Source organism: Hypomesus transpacificus, chromosome 12, assembly GCF_021917145.1.
Source record: "Hypomesus transpacificus isolate Combined female chromosome 12, fHypTra1, whole genome shotgun sequence".
NCBI lineage: Eukaryota > Metazoa > Chordata > Actinopteri > Osmeriformes > Osmeridae > Hypomesus > Hypomesus transpacificus.
The window spans coordinates 5,640,051-5,658,969 of NC_061071.1; the positions used below are offsets into that span (position 1 = coordinate 5,640,051).

Sequence of the window (18,919 nt, forward strand, 5' to 3'; positions counted from 1 at the left end):
TGTTACAAAAAACGACTTTTGGAGACGGAGAACGACATAGATGTTCGGTGATGGCTCATCTCTGCACTGATCTGTGTAAGCTTTAATATCGTAACCACAGATATAAAAAATGAATGGAAACAATTATGCAACACATTGAGAGAGAAATACATATTTATTTGGAAAAACTGCAAACAGGTATTTTCATCACCACAGATAAAAGCAACACAAGGTTTGCATAGTTATACAAAACAACACGCTATAAAAGAAAGCCATAATGAGAAATGCATGATCTGTAAAAGGGAAAGAGAATAATGGAATGGATGTGAATGAAATAAGAAAACAATTATATTGTGCAAACTGTCTCCATCAACCTTTTTCCATTCCCCAGTCTAGTGTACATGTACTTCCCACTACAGACAGATAGAAAAGTAAAACAGACAGAATAAGAAAAAAAGTGAACACATTTATTTTAACAAATCAGCCCAAAGTAGAATGATTCCATCTAAGACTTGAACAAAAGCCTTACAGTTGTACAACCCAACAGTTCCTCTCAGGTTGCAGTAGGGTCATTAAGCTACCAATAATTGCAGGTCCTTCATGATGTCTCCTACAGGCCAACACAACTGGCACCAATGCACTGTTAGATCCAAAGAGAGCCGATAGGCAGAATCAAGATGGCCGACATAACTCCCCTGCATATTTATTGTTTTTTTTTTATCTTATTATACCTATCACCTCCTCTCAGATCTGTGTAAGTGCTGGGGGAGGAGAGCTATTGTGTGGAGCGTGGAAGGTGATATGGGAGGGGTCAGTCTAGCTGTCATCCCCCTGGAGCATGTCCTCGATCTCCTGGTCCCACTTGTCATCCTTGTTGTCCGACTCGGCCACCACCTCGTACTCCTGCAGCTCCTGCTGGAGCTCCTTCTCCCAGTCTGAACACTCCTCTGGAACACAGAGCCACACGGGGCAGTTCAAAGACTTTTCTGGAATCCAGAACCACCAACAAAACATGACAATCACCCTCCTAAACCCAGAACCATCCTGCTCTAATACCCATACTGAACTGAAAGACCCGTCCGAACACCACCAGATTTATGCCGTCGTAGACGTTAACACCAGATGATACCACAGGAGAGCAGCTGTCTCACTGTCCCCTACCTCGGTTTCTCTGTTAGTTTTTTTTACCTTTATAAGTAGCAGAGACACTGAGACCCAGGTCTCCTTTATAGGTGACCCCTGCAATTACAAAACTTAAATAAAAACAAAACACGACACAAAAACGGATACGGAAACATGAGCAAAATAATTCAGCGCAACGTTTTCCGAGCCACTCCTCTTTTCTCCCTGCCTCCCCTCACCCTCTCACACCTCTGTGACCTCACCCTCCCACCCCCCCCTCTCACCCTCTGGAGTTTCTGTCTCCCCCTTCTTGTCCAGGACCAGCTGCTTCATCTCCTTCCTCAGGTCTTCCTGGTCGATGTCGCATGTGTCAAAGGCGTCGCTCACAAACTCAGACACCCCCGGACTGGTGGAGATCTCCTCCTCCTCGTGCTGCTGTCGTCACAAGCACAAACACACACGCCGCATGTGTACACGCGCAAACACAGGGGACGCGTTATAGTGTTCTTTGAATTCCTCCTCCTTTATCTCTTTCGAGCCTTCCTTTCCTTGAGAAATCCCTGAAATGATACCTGAGGTGTTGAGAAGAAGTTGGGGGGGGAAAGTTGAGAAGAAGATCATCGACAAGCAAGACATTCCCTTACCTCTGCAGTTTTGGACCTGTCACTGATGGACACAGGAGGGGTCTTGGGTCTGATGTTCTCTGCAGAAGAAGAACCCACAGCTTAGCGGAGACATAAAGACATGGTCACTCTCACCCCCAATGAAACCCCAACACGCTCAAAAGCGTATCAGTGTCTAACCCTAAGTCCAGGACTCCCAGAACAACATCAGCAGTGTTCACGAGAGAAATATCCAAAGCTGGAAGTTACCGGTGAGGCTGACGTCTTCCGGGTGGGCCACCTCCTTGTCCTCGGTGTCCCTGGGCTCTGAGGCCTGCTGCTGGGCAGCCAGGGCTGTCAGCTGGGCCGACTGTTTCACAAGGGACACCCTGTAGAAGTAGTTCCTCCAGAACATCTCCTCCTTGACGCTGCAGAAACACACACACACATGGAAAAACACACACGAAATGGACACGCACGCTGTTCAGATACAAGTCCCTGGAGATGACCTTGTTGGTAAGTGGATGTGTGTGTGTGCTCACTGTTTGGGGACGAGGTCAAAGCGCATCCGGTTCAGTAGTTCGTCCTCCTGCAGCATCACCATAGCGATGGGGTACATCTGCTCCGAGTCGAAGTGGAACTGGACGCCAGCAGGGGGGTCACGCAGGAAGTTCCTTCGGTCCTGGAACACATACCACATCAGCCAGTCAGAACAGGGCATTCTGTGCACACAATAAACACAACCGCCACTTTTGGCTCCATCTACAGTACCCTAGCAACCAATGGAAACAGTTGGTTCTGTGTGCGGAGCGGCCACGGAGCCGTCAGCACCACGGACAGTGACACAAGCGAGCTCGCGGACAGATCACGGGCTGAATCTTTCTCCTCTTTCCCGCTACGCACCTAACAACCCCACAGAAATCCTGAACTAGGTAGCAAAGCAAGAAAGGAGTTGGACGCATCTCCGTCAAAACTGTATTGTTTGGTTAACTGTGTACTCTAAGCCAGGTATGAGTCTCCGGTCCCAAGGACGCTTGATGGAGAAGATTCCCTCGTGGTGGAACCCTAACTGGGTTCCTTTATTTTTTCCGTTTAACTTTTAAATATATGCACACCTCTTGGTCCAAGTACATGCATCACTGCCTCTGTGGTTGCAGCACTATGGGCCTAGCACCCCTAACTGCCAATGAAAACCAAACGTACTGCAGACAGAGCCAGGATCTGCTGCTGAATGGTCTCCTCCTCACTGTATCCCACCCAGGGAGGAACAGCTGCATCTGGAGAAACACAAACACAAATCACATATTGTATTCTATTTAGCCATCATTGTGACAAATGACTTAACTGGTGCCCACAAATAAATACCAAGATCAACCTAAACCCTCAGCAAAGGACACCAAGAGAGAATATAAACAGAAGAAACTTTGAGTTGGGGCACTGTTGGGGCGGCAAAAGCAGACCATATAAACATGACAGCACTGAAATTGTGAAACTTGGCATGGTACCCAAGCCTTAAGTAAAGTATTTTTTTTAAATGATTCAGACTTTGAAGGTGCCACCAAATCACACTCACCTGACTTCTTGGCCTTCTTTTCCTCCACAAATTTCTGTTGTTCTTTTTGAAAATCTCCTAGAATTGTCTGTGGGCAAAGATTACAAAGTCAACATGTGTGAAGAGTGTCAGCTTTCTCTTGAATGTTTGCTATGTCTAGAATGACAGGAACGCGTCTGGGCCTACAAAACCACACGGAACGTATCCAAGAGGTAAAATGGTTGCCAGACACCTTGTCAATAATTCCATCGATGTTCCCATCTTCTACGCTCTTTTTGATGTTCTGTGCGGTCTCGGAAACAGAGTCTGATATCTTCTTAGTGGCACTACTTGCAAAGCTGAAGATGTATTCTGTGTAAGGATATATTCACAACGCATGTGATTGTTATCAGAAAGCTGTACATTATGTACCTGCGCCTCTTTTACCCGTACATCCTCGAGTTAGAGGACCAATCATTTTAATTTACTGTGCAAATAAAACTTAACCAATCGATTTTAAATAAACAGTCGTACCGCTGAGTCCCTTTCCTGCTTCTTGGGGTTGCTGTTGAGGAGCTGGCTCCTGCTCTGGCTCCTGCTCTGTCTGTTGTTTGTTTACTTCGTTCTGAGCTTGGACAATCTTCTCCACCTCGACAACCTCGACGGGTAACTTCGTATTCTCCGTGTTGGAGGACGTGGTGTCCTGTATACCAAGCCACGATCCCCAGCCCTTAAACATCGTGATTTAAAACTGATGTTGTTTTTCCTACCCAAAAGAAAAATCAAAGATTTGCTTTCATGACCTGCCACTTGTTGTGACGTACCCAGGAAGTAAAGTAAGCAGGGCTCTTCTTCGTGGGTTGTTTTGGCTTGAAAGGAAGAAGCACATTCCGCCACCTACTGTTGATACATTTTATTTTGTATTTTTTTGCAGTGTTTTGGGTTGCTTGTCAATGCGCAAGATGGGGAAATGCTTACTATAGTCGGTCTAGTATTGGGTTTCAATATTCATTGCACAAATGTCGACAAATATTTTGTATTAAGACCAAAATATCAAAGACAATTACATTTGAGGCAATAATATTCCTTAACAACAGGTGGCAGTAAATCGCCTGTTTTACATTGATTCAGGTTACAGCAGTAAGCGAGGAAGACCGCTTGAAATATTGAAGCTACCGGTGAAGTTGAATTATTAAGCAAAGCGGTAATTTCAGAAACAACAGCGATAAGAACGTGTCTGGTAAGGGATGTTTAATCTTCATTAGCTAACTATTTGGTGGGGCAATAAACGTATTTTACCCCGGTTGGCTGTAAGGCTGCCACGGTCATAGATATCAAATAGGTATAACGCTAGGTATCTTGCTACGTCACGCGCTTAGCAAATGTGAAAGTAAATATAGGCCTAGTGACACTATGTTGTAGCCTAAGGAAACAAATGTATGTTTTTCTTGCTGTCTGTTTCTGATGGAATATTTTGGGATTAATGTCACTGATCTTAGCATACTAGACTTTCCTAATACTTTCCTAGTAGCGGCAGTAGCGGCTTTCACCTATCCAGTTGTTTAAAGATTAGCCTAGAGATCACGGACGGGACGAGTAGCCTATCAATTGATTGTGGCTCCAACAGTCCCTATTACGCTGTCCATCGGTAGTTCTCCTTTTCATGTGTATTAATTTGTCTGTACAGATTGGTGACGTTGCCACAGTAGCGAATAGCCTCACAACGCACATCGCAGTTATCATAACAAAATTCCACACAATGCTCCTCTTTCTTTCTGCCATCATCATGCCATATCTCACTACTAGGCCGACAGCCAAAAGTAAATAAATTAAATCACTGAAATAAACATCTTAGTATTTATATTTTTATCTGTGGATCGATCCTTTTGATACATCTGTATAAAAAATATTGATGCTTCAGGATCGATCTGCCCGACCCCTACTTCACAAAATCCAGAATAGCACAAGTGCATGGCCAAATGTGGGAACACGGAGGGGAATCTACTGGGCACATTGCCAAGTAGGCTAAACAAATCAATTGACTGTCATTGTGTCTCCAGTGCCAGGATGAAGACTCTAATCGTGTTCGACTTCGACCACACCCTGGTGGACGATAACAGCGACACCTGGTTGGTCCGGTGTGCGCCAGACCAGAACCTTCCCGACTGGCTGATGAACACCTACCAGAGAGGCCGCTGGACAGAGTACATGGGCCGCGTCATGACCTACATCGGCGAGAACGCCGTCAGCAAGGAAGCCATACAGCGCGAGATGGAGACCATACCCTTCACGGACGGCATGATCGAACTGCTGACCTTCATCGGCGCCAACAAGAGCGAGGTGGACTGCATCGTGGTGTCGGACGCCAACTGCCTCTTCATCGAGTGGATTCTCCACGCGGGGGGCGTCCGGGGCGCCGTCGACCAGGTGTTCAGCAACCCGGCGTCGTTCGACGAGCGCGGCTTCATGACGGTGCGCTGCCACCACTCCCACCAGTGCTCCCGCTGCCCGGTCAACATGTGCAAGAGGAAGATTCTGGAAGACTTCCTGGCTGAGAAGGCCAGCGGGGGGGTGGAGTACCGCAGGGTGTTCTACGCGGGCGACGGAGGGAACGACTTGTGCCCGGCCTGGTGCCTCCGCGTCGGGGACGTGGTGCTGCCCAGGAGGGGCTTCACCCTGGAGAAGTTGCTGGAGAGGCTGCAGAGCGGCCAGGCCCCACAGGAGCTCCAGCCAGTCGGGTTGAAGCCCAGTGTCCTGCCCTGGGCCAGCGGTACAGAGATCCTGGAGGAACTGAAAACTTGCATTGAGAAGTCTACAGAGGGAGTTTAGATGGCTGCCGTTGTGTGTGTTTTTGATATCATCAGTACTGTTTAACACTGAATAAGGCCTTGTCACCAATTCAATTGTCAGGACAAATGTTACTGGTCTGTAGATTTTTTTTAAGGGCCAGATTGCTGCTATGACTGCTTTCACTCTATTTTAACAGAAGATTAATTAATCTAAATGATTGTTCAAATATGTTTTTGGGAAGATCTTGTGTAAATATTAAGACTGTACTATCAATTCTGTAAAATACAGAAGCATGGTTTATATATGATTTTACCTGTTCATTTTAATAAATGATCTTTCTAGTCAGTTGTCAGTGCCTCTGTATTATTCCACATTCCACATCTAATCATCTACGAACGGCCATACTAAGACCGTGTTGACGAATATTTATTTTAAGAAGAATATTCAATTTCAAGTACATTGTTTTTACGCAGAGCCTTCTGTTTGAGATCGACAGTTCTGTCTCCTCCCCCAGGTCATTCTGCACCGGTAACGTTTCCGTTCAGCTATTGACGGTGAAATCTGATTGGTCGAGAGGAACTAGTCCTGTGGTTAATTGCAAGGGCCCGCAGGTTCAGGATCTTGTAGATGAGCATAGAGTGAGGTGAGCCTTCCAAACAAACATGGTGTAGAACTGTATTCTCTGCATCAGAAGGCGTGATCTGTCGGTGAATAACAAAGGGAGGTATTGAATGCGTTGACCTGGGGACTTTTTGCGGGTGCCAAATCAGTTTTTAATTCCGATGAGGACATAACGTTCGACCAGGTAGGCATGTGTGTGCTGGAGCGCTTCAATGAAGATCAAAGAAAAGAAACGGTGAGATGACGGGATGGTATTTTAATATATTGCCTCAATGGCTTTTTGTCTTTGGTAAACTCATGCAATTGAGTTGGCATCCAAATACGCTAAAACCACAAGCAACCAAACCTGACATACTCCATGTGTTGACGTTGTTGTCCAGAAGCCGCATGTCTTTTACACAAGAGAAACTTAATCTGTAATCTGATACGGAGAACTCAACACCATATGTGATGTGAATGAATGTGAAACACTATAAGCTTATTCATGGTGCACGAGGTGATCATCGTTAGTGCATTTTTCTAAGGGGAACTGACACGACACGATGTCGACATTTAACTCGTATTTCAGGGCCATTATGTCCGTTAGGCGTCAGGATGAGTACACGTATGATTTCTGCGATGCCGCCCACCCCTACGAGGTTCTTGATGCGCTCCAAGGGTTCTACACGCAGGGCTTGTTCACCGATATCGCTCTTCAGGGCTCTGCCGGCATAGTCCTCCACTGCCACAAAGTGGCGCTGTGCGCCCGTAGCTCCTACTTCAGAGTCATGTTCACAGCGGATATGAGGGAGAAAACCAACAGTCTGATAAAGTATGTTTTGAGAATGACCCATTTTAATTCATTTTTTGTCTTTGATTATGCCTACTGTTCTGATGTGCTTTTTCAACCTGTCTGTTCCAGACTACCAGGGGTGAATGATGAGGTCCTATCTGTCCTGGTAGACTTTGCCTACTCCTCTCACCTCAGGATCACACAGGGGAACGTAGAGAGCCTGCTGGAGGGGGCTGACCTGCTCAACTTCCTGTCTGTGAAGCGTGCCTGCGAGGACTTCCTGGTTCGTCTGCTGGATGCGTCCAACTGCCTGGGCATGCTGGCCTTCGCCCAGCGGCACGTTTGCCCGGCCCTTGAGCGAGAGTGCCGCCGCGTTCTCCTCAGTCGCTTTCAGGAAGTGACCCAGGATGAGGAGTTTCTGCATCTGGAGTTGGACAGGCTGAGCTGGGTGCTGGGGGCGGAGTCTCTGGGAGTGGTGACCGAGGAGGACCTTGTGGGAGCCGTGGCCAGGTGGGTGAGCCACGATGTCGGCGAGCGCCTGGAGAACTTGCCGTCTCTGCTGAGCTCTCTTGGCCTGCAGCTGGACACGGAGCTGGGGCGGACGACAAGCAGAGCTCCCTCGGAGCCGGACCTGAAAACAAACAGGGACCGCCAGCATGCTCCCTCAGAAGGGGACCTCCTTGGTATGTTCACCCAGGCCCTGAAGCCTCGGGCTGGGCATGGGAGACCGACGAGCCCCTCGCTCCGCCGTCGGAGGTTCTCTCCGAGGATGGTGATTGTGGGGGGGTACCACTGGCACCCCTTGCCCGAGGTGGAACAGTGGGACCCGGGGATGGGCGCGTGGGAGCAGGGGGCGTGCATGCCGGGGTCGGGCAGGGAGAGCTACGGCGTGTGTCTCCTGGGAGGGCTGGTGTACGTCAGCGGGGGCTACAGCACGGACACCATCGACGCACTGGACTCTGTGTAGGTGTCGTCCGCCTCTTGTCTCTGTCTCTCTCCAGGGGCGTAGGTTTGCAAGTGTGGGTGGGGCTTTTTTTTTTATGACTGAGGAAGGCGGTAAGTTTTCTTCATAACAAGGGTTGGGGGAGGGCGTTGCAGTTAAAAATAAAAAATAAAAAAACATGTTCCCCCCTCATGTACAACGAAACCTATGCCTCTCTCTCTCTCTCGTCCCGTGTTCATCCATTATATTTCACGTGCTCAGTCGGGATTCTCTGTGTTTATATGTGTACGTATGCATATTTGTGTGTGTGTCTGCTTTGTTCCCAGCTGGGTATACGACTGCGAGAGGGGCCGCTGGCGTGCGGGCGTGGCCATGCTGGGGGCCCGCTTCTCCCACTGCTCCGTGGTGCTGCAGGGGTGCGTGTACTGCATCGGGGGCTATCGAGCAGGGGCGGCCACGGCCCGCACGGAGCAGTACGACCCCCTGAAGAGGAGGTGGCAGGCCTTGGCCGACATGGTGCAGGGTGTGTGTGGTGGGGGGGTGGGGAGGAGGAGGTGGAGTCATGGGTCTAAAGCGGAGGTCTTCAACCCTGGTCCTCAGGGACCCCCCTGTCCTGCACGTTTTCAACGTTTCCCCGCTCCGACACACCTGATTCAAATGAATGGGTCGTTATCTACTTATGCAGAAGCCCGTTAACGACCCATTCATTTGAATGGGTCGTTAACGGATGGGTCGTTAACGTTTCCGGAACGGACCAGGGTTGAAGACCTCTGGTCTACAGGGTACCGTTTGCAAAGGTTGTGATACTGAGTGTCTCCTTTGTTACTGTGCGCCTAAGGTGTGGGCAACGCCACGGCCGCCGTCCTCCGAGACAGCGTTTACGTCGCCAGCGGTCGCTATGGTTACCAGGGAAGCTGCACGTACGACCAGATCCAGGCCTACCGTGCCGACCTCGACGAGTGGAGCGTGCTCGGCACCTGTCCCCGGCCAGGTGACCATGACAACCACAGAAGAATGCGCAGGGCCACATAGAATCCAGGATGTCAGTTTCAGGGGCCGTGTCAGGTCAATGCACGCACAACTGCATCAGCAGACTATTTGCATGTGCATTCGGTAGGTGTATAGCAGACTGATAAACTGATGAGAACAGGTATGTTTATTCTGTATCACTGTATATATGAAAATCTGCCTACCTGCCTCTACCCTCCTCTGTAAATGGTACACAAATACTGATATGAACAGACCTGTGCCAATACACTAACGCAACTCTGCCCTTAACCTCAGGTTATGGAATGAGCCTCGTGTCCCTGGGTTCTCTGCTGTACCTGGTGGGGGGGCAAACCACCCAGACGGACTGCTACGACCCCCAGACTGGGGCCTGGAGGCAGCTGGCCCGGGCCCTGGAGGGGAGGCTGGAGGCCGGGGCTGTGGTTCTGGGGGGTTGGATCTACCTGACGGGGGGCTACTCCTGCTCCCGTGGGGACTACCTGTGCAGCGTGGAGAGGTACCACCCTCAGAAAGACTTCTGGGAAGAGGCGGGGAACCTGCCTCAGCCCAGCCGATCCCACGGCTGCCTCTGCCTCTACACTGAGTAGCTGTGTGAGTGTTTATGAGACGGTGATAGAACGAGAAAAAGAAGTGGACAGATGATGTTACCAAAAGGAAACTAGATGACCACAGGCACCCTAAGCCTTTACTCAGAGTACTGTTTACTTGTTATAGACTGACACTTAACCCTCTACCCTGCGTATGAAATGCTACATGATTTTTTAACCATAGACCCTCTGATAAAATGGTTCCATATCCTTTTAAAGATCAGCTAGGACCATCTTGGGTTCCAAACAGAGTTCTGAATGGATACTTTTTCAGATGGTTCTTATATTTTAACAGGTTGTGTGAGGTAGCAGTATTGGTTGGACCAATAATACACACAAACATTCATCAACCTTTCTTGGGTTATGGTACTGAAGGTTAGCTGTTTATATTTTTGTTTTGAAAAGCTCATTTGTTTTTAAAGTGACAATGTATTTTCTATTTATTTAAAATAATAAAATATTCTTTCAATAACAAGCTTCAAACATTTGTTTTCCCTTAAAATAAAAAGCATAGAACTAATTGTTTTAGTTCTAGTCTGAGTGAGTCACTGCCAGTAAGCCCCCCCCCCCCCCCCCCCCCAGCTTCTTGGCTGACCTCACCCAGCACAGGCATGTCCCAGTACAGTTGCTTGGTAGGGGAGGCTAGGGTGAATGGTAGGGGGGTGAGAGGTAAGGGGAGCCAGGGTGAAGGGGGGGGGCTATGGGGGGGGGGGGGGTTAGGGTGCGTGGTAGGGGAGCTAAGATGTGAGGGAAAGGGGAACAGGGGTGTGGGGGAGGTGAGAGAGAGAGGGTGTGAGGGATGGGCAGACACAGGGCTGGTTGAACACTGCTGTTGCTCCTGCTTTTGGTTCCTGGTCTAAAAGTCCTGGGCATAGACCGAAGACACAGAGGGGGAGAGGGAATATGAGAGTCAGGGGGAGGGAGGGACGAGTGAGGAGAGGAGCAACACATGTTGAAAATGTCTCTCATTCCTCCAGTGACAGATCTCAGCTGTCCTACGAACCCACATGCTTCCTCTCTCTCTCTCTCTCTCTCTCTCTCTCTCTCTCTCTCTCTCTCTCTCTCTCAAAACAGTTATACAGCTCCCATTGACCCCCAAGTCCAGACCAGAGTAGACCTCCCTGGTAAACTGGTGACACAGACAGCCCAGTCAGGTCCTGAAGACCACTTTTTTTTCAGAAACCCCCCCCCCCACACACACACACACACACCAGTCCCGTCATCTGAGCAATGGATCACTCCAACGGATACCTCCTTCTTGGTCTCCTGGCTATTTTAATAAGTAAGTTGCCGACAACCATCTAGAAACGGGGCTATACTGTAGGCATGTATTTGCATTGAGGTTGTAAGGATGGTGCGTGTGCGATATGAGATGTAAACAGCTGCACATTAACTATTGTCCATCTGATCTAGCTAAGATTATTAGATGTTTCAATTACACGTGTGGTGTTTGCCTTTAAGAGATTGCCTGTTTATAGCAACCTGTAGCCTAACGATCAACAGTAGCCAGCAGTAAAACCAGTGAGATTGACAGGTACAAGTGTGTCACACCTCCCTATGTTTGTGTAATGCATGCTGGAGAGAAGACGGTGAGAGTTCGCTGGTAAATTATAGAATACCGAAACATAAAATACTTAAAATCTTCGTATGCGTTATTGGAAGTGTTATTGATGTTATACGAAGGAAGATGGAATGTAGAAGCCTGTTCTTCGATCCTGGGAACAGGATACCCGTCACTTGGGTCGAAATGCTAGCGGAAATAGCAGATAGTTTCCAGAAATACTATCTGAAGCGGATATGGGTAGTCGGCGTCAGTCGGTTTACCAGCCCGGCGTAAGGTTAAACAGCCCAACCACAAGCCTACTCCAATCCACCAGGTGCAGCCTACTCAAAAACCTTTTGTCAGTCAACGTTATGCTGAAAGTGTAGATGTATGTCAATGAACATATGTGGAGCAGCATATGTGGAGCAGGTGGGATGTCCTCAATGAATATAATCTCTCGTGTGTGTGTGCATGCTTGTGTGTGTGTGTGATTTCCCCTGTGTTTGTGGTTCCCAGCTCCAGGCTGGTGTTCTGATGATGAGACCAGGCTGGTGAAAACGTTGTTCACTGGTTACAACAAAGTGGTCCGGCCCGTCAATCACTTCAGAGAGCCGGTTGTGGTCACTGTGGGCCTGCAGCTTATCCAGCTCATCAGTGTGGTGAGGAAAAACAGGGTGTGTGTGTGAGAGAGAGAGAGAGAGACAGAGAGAGAGAGACAGAGAGAGAGAAAGAGAGAGTGTGAAAGTGTGTGAGTTTACTAGAAAAAGTGTACAACAATTTATCTCACCGGCTTCCTGCCCCTTCCTCCCCGTGTCTAACCCAGGATGAGGTCAACCAGATTGTGACAAGCAACGTCCGCCTAAAGCAGGTAGAAGTAACCAACAGAACCTTCTAGACTGTCACAGAACAAAGGGATTCAGAAATAGCTTCTAAACTACAAAGCTCCTTCTCAATCATTTCTTTCTTTCCATTCATTCATCCATCCACCCCCCCTCTCTCTCTTTCTCTTAAAATGTTCTCCTTTCCTGTGTCCTTCTCTGACCTCACCTCTCAGCAATGGATGGATGTAAACCTGAAGTGGAACCCGGACGACTACGGAGGCATCAGGAAGATCAGGATTCCCTCCACAGACATCTGGAGGCCGGACCTGGTGCTCTACAACAAGTAAGGACAGCCAGCAGGAGACCCTCTTAATACCAGAGGGAACCTTCTGCTAGGGAGGGGGGGGGGGGACTGCAGGGGAACCGGTTTTCCGAGTAAGAACAGGAGAAACCTGTTTAGAATCCCCCTCCCGCCATGTGGGTCATTGCCGTGTCCCTCTCTGACGAGGTGTCTCTGTCTCGTCCCTCTTGTCTCTGCGTTTCTCCCCCCCCCCCCCCACCCCCCTCACCCAAGTGCGGACGGGGACTTTGCCATCGTCCACGAGACCAAGGTCCTGCTGGAGCACACGGGCATGATCACCTGGACTCCGCCGGCCATCTTCAAGAGCTACTGCGAGATCATCGTGCTGCACTTCCCCTTTGACCTGCAGAACTGCAGCATGAAGCTGGGCACCTGGACCTACGACGGCAACCTGGTGGTCGTCAACCCGGTAAGGGGGGTGGGGCGTGGGGGGGGGGCTGAGTGAGACACACGAAGAGGGGGCGAGGCAAGGAAAGGAACGTGGGGCGGACAACCTCGCGAGGTCTCCCCGTATCGCAGGGACAAAAAAGGGGGATGCTTTGCTCAAACACACCGACATGCAACGCGTAGACTTGCTGAAGCTTCTCGTTGAAGTCGTCCGTGAGCCGTCCCCTATTGTACTCTGATCTGCCCCTTCCCCCCCTCTAGGACAGCGACCGGCCCGACCTGTCTAACTTCATGGAGAGCGGCGAGTGGGTGATGAAGGACTACCGCAGCTGGAAACACTGGGTGTACTACGCCTGCTGCCCCGACACGCCCTACCTGGATATCACCTACCACTTCCTCATGCTGCGCCTGCCTCTCTACTTCATCGTCAACGTCATCATCCCCTGCATGCTCTTCAGCTTCCTCACCGGCCTGGTCTTCTACCTGCCCACCGACTCTGGTGAGGATGGTAGCTAGAGGGTGTGTGTGTGTTTCGGATCCTCGTCTCTATGTGTTTTCTTTTGATTGATAGATATGCGTGTGTTTTTGTGTGTGTCCGATGCTGCTGTGTGATCCTTTCGTATTTGTGTGTGTGTCTCCAGGTGAGAAGATGACTCTGAGCATCTCCGTCCTGCTGTCTCTGACCGTGTTTCTGCTGGTGATCGTGGAGCTCATCCCCTCCACCTCCAGCGCCGTGCCCCTCATCGGGAAGTACATGCTCTTCACCATGGTCTTCGTCATCGCCTCCATCATCATCACCGTCATCGTCATCAACACGCACCACCGCTCGCCCAGCACACACACCATGCCTGCTTGGGTCCGCAAGGTAGGCCCGAGTAACACGCGCACACACACACGCGCGTGTACATACCCACAAAGGGAAATCCTCGCAAATCCATTTGCGAGAAACCGGAAATATTCACAGTTTCCCTCCCTTTTCCTTGTCCCTTTACCTTCCTCCTCTCCTCCCCCTTTGACTCCTTTCTCCTCCTCTCCTCTTCAGATCTTCATCGACACCATCCCCAACCTGATGTTCTTCTCCACCATGAAGCGTCCGTCCCAGGAGCGCCAGGAGAAGGCCGTGTTCCCCGGTGACATCGACATCTCGGACATCTCCGGGAAGCCCACCCCGGCCGCCATCCCCTTCCAGTCCCCCATCACCAAGAACCCAGATGTACGCAGCGCCATCGAGGGCATCAAGTACATCGCTGAGACCATGAAGGGCGATGAGGAATCCAACAACGTGAGGAAGGGCAGCCTGCCTGTCTTTCTATGCGATCTGTCTGTTTGTTTGTTGGTTTGGGTTTGGGTTAGTTTGCCTGCCTACCTGTCTGTCCGCCTGTCTGTGTCTCTGTTAGCTTTCGGTTTGGATTTTCTTTTTCTGATTTGCTTGACCATCCAGATTTGCTTGACCATCCGACTTCATTAGGTCTCTTTACCTCCCTCCCTCCCTCCCTCCCAGGCCGCGGAGGAGTGGAAGTTCGTTGCCATGGTGCTGGACCACATCTTGCTGTGTGTGTTCATGGCGGTGTGCCTCATCGGCACCGCTGGAGTGTTCCTCGGACGCCTCATCGAGCTCAACACTCTGTAGGGCCTTCCGGAACCTTCTGGAAAACCTTCAAAGAGGCGCCAGCCCCACACCTGCCCACATTCGGGCCACGTACTAACCCCACCCCACCACACCCCGTGTTTACGTAGCCATTGTGAGAAGTTCAGCCATCCTGGCATAGGTCATCAGACTGTCGGTTAAGCTTTCCAGCAGTGAACTAGCTTGTGTTAATGACTTTACTCTAGTGCTGCTTACTGTGTTGTGGCTGACTTCACTGAAACAATGGGAAACCTTTGATCTGCCTAGTTTGACAGGGATTCAACCGGAACACGAAGCGTCACCAGTGTCATGGGATGCATCATGACCCCCTGACAACGTAGCGGTAACGATGAAGTTCTGATATCAAGTTGCTGGTCCCGCTGATGGTCTGATCTGCTTGTTCATGAGCTCTGGGGATGTTCAGGAGATACATGGACCTTTAGCTTCACCAGGGTTTCCCTTGGGGATTTCCCTTTATTTGATGCCTTTGGAGGTCCCAGGTTCAGGTCCTCGGTTACATACAGTAATTGTTTTTAGATGCCCAACTGTTTGTAAACTTTTCTTTGAAATGAATTGATTGATTTGTTATGGGCTAGTTTACGTCGAGGAGAATTCTTTAGTCACTTCTCTCTCCTCCTTGTGCCAAATATAACCCTGTTTGTTTTCTTTGGTGCTTGAGTGACTAATAAATTAATCCTTGTATATTGTATGTAAGTGTCTTCTGTACTTCTGCTTTTCATTACATCATTGCATTTTTTCTTTTTTAAGTAAAGTATTTTTCTGTCAACAAAAATAGCATGATTAATAGCTGACATCAGGGGCGTCGTTAGACCCTTTTTACTGGGGCACGTGCCCCAGTATACATTTGTTGTGCCCCAGTAAAATCTAAAGTTTGAGTTTTAACAATTTACTTTATTAGTCAGTGCATTAATTTAGGTTGATAATCCCGGAAAAAATAAACGCAGCATCCCAATCAACGCTTGTAAATCAAAGCAATTTAACCGAAAACACAAACCTATGCGTGCTCTTCTGAGCTTGCCAAATAGCCACTGCAGCACGCAGTGGCGTGTTCAGGGAGTGGCCTAGGGTGGCACGGGCCACCCCTGAAATCTGATTGGCCACCCCAATATCTTAAAATGTGATTGGCTATATGCCCAGTCAGAGGCGGGCCACCCCTTGTGCCACCCCTATCAAAAATGTCTGGACATGCCCCTGGCAGCACGCACACAGAAGTCCAGCAGTCAGACTCGGCACACAAGTCAGAATTGAGGTAGGCTAAGAAAACATTACAAAACTAAAGACAGTTTCTAAATGATAGGCCTACCGATCATCTTATTTTTACAAAACACAAAACAATATTATATGAAAAAAAAAAAATGTGCGCTTGCATTAAATATAGATGTCCCTGACAAAGCTGATATCAAACTTACATCCCTGAACTGTTGTATAGTGGGTTAAGCAAGGGGAGTTTCTCTGGCCTAGTAGTGTTTTGTGAAAAACATGCTTGGAAGAAAAAAAAGGGATATGAAAGGGGCCTGTGCCCCAGTACAATTTTATCGCTGACAATGCCACTGGCTTACATTAGGAAGTGACATCACTGAGACGTGTGTTCCATCTATCCCCATCTAGGCCTGCTGTGTGTTCACCTTCACCTAGGGAGGCTCTCCTTCAACTCCTGCTCTCACTCCATCCTTTTCTAGGTCATCTTCAGGAGAGAAGTTACACAAAAGGATTTACCCCTCTCTTTCACTTAGTGTTTAATTTCAGTTACGCTCCACATGCACCAAGACAAGTGTCCTGCAGAGGGCAGCAGATTACCGTATTCAGTAGGCCTAATAGACAAACTCAAAATATTTAGACAGATAGATAAAACAAATTATACAGAACAAATATAATTGTAATTGTCAGTATAATATGGATTCGTTAATCTCTGGGCGAACTGTCTAAGGTTGCGATTCTGTCTGACCAACGCATAGAGATTCACAGAGAACCAAACTGGAAGTCCTAAAATAAATGTAGCCTACCACCAGACACAGCCTAAAGACCTTTCAGCTAATGACAGACGGCATTTAATATAGCTTAACTGTTATTGTTTATTATTACTATTATTATTATTAATATCATGTGTGCACGTATAATACGCATGCAAATTGTCCATCAGACTAATTGCGAGATTGAATGTTTTTTGCATCAAAGGCTAGATTACTTGTAGCCTTTGTGTTCGTATTTTGGGCTGTTATGTACACTCAGTCCGTCCCAGCTGCCAAAAACCTTCAAATCCACATCTGGAATTCTCTGTCGATAGTCTGAATATAGGGATCGTACGTTTAGGAGAACGGTCTCACGTAGGTGGGCGGTGCTTGTTTATGCTGCAATAGCTGAACCCAAACCAAGTAACCTCAGCCCTTTGGAGCTCCACGGGGTTACAAAACGAGCTTGCTTCAACAAAACTCGTCGCACAAGTGACATGACAAACATCTTTGGCAGATTAGAACACAAATCCCAAAAATCTCGAGAGATGTCGGTTTATTGAACAGGGCGCACTTGTTTATCATTTTGACGGTAAGTTGAGTTAGTTTATTATAAAATTTGCTTGTCTGTCGGGTTGCCACCGTCTGGGAATGGAGAAGCGGAAATAATGAACGAAGCAAAGTTGTGTTTACTGCAAAGGAGTGGCTCGTTTTTAGTGAGTTGGCCTAATATTGGACCTTGGTGGACCTAAAGGCTACCAAGAAGTGACATGGCACATAGGCCGCATAATTGTGACTATGGGACGATTGGTTCAGCTCAAAACGTAATTTGAACAAAACTAGATTTACCCGTGAAACCGAGAAAGTTTGAGCTTGACTTAGAGAAATGAATTATGAAAACTTTTTGTATCTACCTCAAGCATGTCACTTCAACTCGCACCACATTACATTGGTTATCCTGCAGTTTACGCGGCCTCAGAGGCGAGTCTAAAAGGGTTCCGAAACATTCAGACAGGATCGTCTTGCTTGTTTGATTGTACAAAGGTCTGTTTTTGGTAAGGTGGAGTTGAGCTCCGTCAACAACGCTGGTCTAGCAACTTTCTAGGATCAGGAATGTCCGGGTGTACAGGAGGAAAGATCCATAGATAGTTGTTCTGATCTCTGGATAAGGAACGCTTTTGCAACGTGTGTAACCAGTCGGATGGAATGAAACTGGTATTCACTCCATTGTCTGACACAGGCACTCAAACAAGCACACGCTCTTATGTTCGCATTCTAAAAGCAGGGCCACAGTATGGCCATATACAATTAAATAGAAAACAATATATGGTGTGTGTGAGAGAGAGAGAGAAAATGAGAGAGTGTGTGTGCGTGTGCGTGCGTGCGTGTGTGAGTGAGAAAGAGAGAGACATGATGTTGTAGTCTCCATATCCTGTCTACATAGCTTTTGGCACATGATGGTTAGAAGTAAGGCTAGGCTTGTGAGGTGAGAACCTGAGGGTGTGTTCCGAACTAACCTGCTGACTAGTTGCCAACCCTACAAAGCTCCCTTGTTTTGTGGATGACTTGTACTGCTGAATGCTCTGTTCCAACTTGGTGAGCGAGAGGAAAGAGGGGTGATTACGAGGAAGAAAGATGGACAGAAATAGAGAGAAGGAAGGAAATTAAGTGTGTTTGTGTGTGTGTGTGTGTGTGTGTGCGCGCGCCTGTTTCCCATGTCGTGGCTGCTTTTGTGAGTCACAAGAGATAATGAGGCAAAAGATGTCTGATGATGATGCACCTTAGGGGTGTGTCATGTGACCGTTGGGGCGACGAGTGGGGGGGGGGGGGGGGGCTGCGCCTCAAAGCGCTCCTCCTCATCGGAGCTCCTTCAGCCCCTCCTCCTCTCTCCAAAGAGCGGGATTGGCAATGAGTGAAGGGAAGCCAGGATAAACGACTAGGCCCCGAGGTTTTCCGGGACCCAAGCTTCCAGCCATCCAGTCCGCGTTCCTCCCGATATGACTTCTAGGAAGAACAGAGGGCAAAGGGACATGTTGAGAAGGAACCGGAAGGCAGCCTGGAAGCCGTGCGGAAGGAGAGGATGTGGTACACCCACTTCCGCCCCCTCGCAGGAAATGGCGCTCGTTTGAGTTCATCCCTATCAACCAACTGCCCTCGTTCAAGACCTCCTCTCCTCTTCCCCTCCTCTACTCGCGTCTTTTCCCCATCCATCCCTTTTCTCTCCTCCTTATTCTTCCCTTTTCTCTCCTCTCTGT

General features: G+C 48.6%; 4 protein-coding genes across 7 annotated transcripts; 3 read left to right on the top strand and 1 right to left on the bottom strand.

Moving 5' to 3' along the window:
* Positions 1-135: 135 nt before the first annotated feature.
* On the bottom strand, positions 136-4,077 carry syap1 (synapse associated protein 1). Of its 3 annotated transcripts, none has more exons than XM_047030336.1 (10): positions 3,769-4,077; positions 3,488-3,606; positions 3,277-3,343; positions 2,907-2,980; positions 2,246-2,385; positions 1,974-2,131; positions 1,746-1,804; positions 1,386-1,533; positions 1,168-1,218; positions 136-926 (listed from the first exon to the last, which is right to left on the bottom strand). In XM_047030336.1, the coding sequence occupies exons 1-10, from the start codon at positions 3,971-3,973 to the stop codon at positions 796-798; spliced, it is 1,152 nt and encodes a 383-aa protein (XP_046886292.1). In that variant the 5' UTR covers positions 3,974-4,077; the 3' UTR covers positions 136-795. The 3 variants fall into 3 exon arrangements, with proteins under 3 accessions (XP_046886292.1, XP_046886291.1, XP_046886293.1); XM_047030335.1 differs by having other exon boundaries at positions 1,386-1,536; XM_047030337.1 differs by lacking the exon at positions 1,168-1,218 and having other exon boundaries at positions 1,386-1,536.
* A 271-nt stretch (positions 4,078-4,348) lies between these two features.
* Positions 4,349-6,369, top strand: phospho2 (phosphatase, orphan 2). The gene is made up of 2 exons (XM_047030992.1): positions 4,349-4,474; positions 5,295-6,369. The coding sequence occupies exon 2, from the start codon at positions 5,302-5,304 to the stop codon at positions 6,061-6,063; it is 762 nt and encodes a 253-aa protein (XP_046886948.1). The 5' UTR covers positions 4,349-4,474; positions 5,295-5,301; the 3' UTR covers positions 6,064-6,369.
* Positions 6,370-6,637: 268 nt separating this feature from the next.
* LOC124474731 (kelch-like protein 23) lies at positions 6,638-10,365 on the top strand. Its single transcript, XM_047031130.1, has 6 exons — positions 6,638-6,880; positions 7,214-7,456; positions 7,547-8,380; positions 8,687-8,883; positions 9,199-9,351; positions 9,645-10,365. Exons 1-6 carry the CDS (start codon positions 6,858-6,860, stop codon positions 9,953-9,955), a joined length of 1,761 nt encoding a protein of 586 aa, XP_046887086.1. The 5' UTR covers positions 6,638-6,857; the 3' UTR covers positions 9,956-10,365.
* Positions 10,366-11,055: 690 nt separating this feature from the next.
* Positions 11,056-15,396, top strand: LOC124474590 (acetylcholine receptor subunit alpha). 2 transcript variants are annotated; one of them, XM_047030899.1, is made up of 9 exons: positions 11,056-11,237; positions 12,015-12,157; positions 12,322-12,366; positions 12,553-12,662; positions 12,894-13,089; positions 13,329-13,566; positions 13,709-13,932; positions 14,110-14,349; positions 14,569-15,396. In XM_047030899.1, the coding sequence occupies exons 1-9, from the start codon at positions 11,186-11,188 to the stop codon at positions 14,695-14,697; spliced, it is 1,377 nt and encodes a 458-aa protein (XP_046886855.1). In that variant the 5' UTR covers positions 11,056-11,185; the 3' UTR covers positions 14,698-15,396. The 2 variants fall into 2 exon arrangements, with proteins under 2 accessions (XP_046886855.1, XP_046886856.1); XM_047030900.1 differs by lacking the exon at positions 11,056-11,237 and adding an exon at positions 11,480-11,927.
* The last annotated feature ends 3,523 nt before the right edge of the window (positions 15,397-18,919 follow it).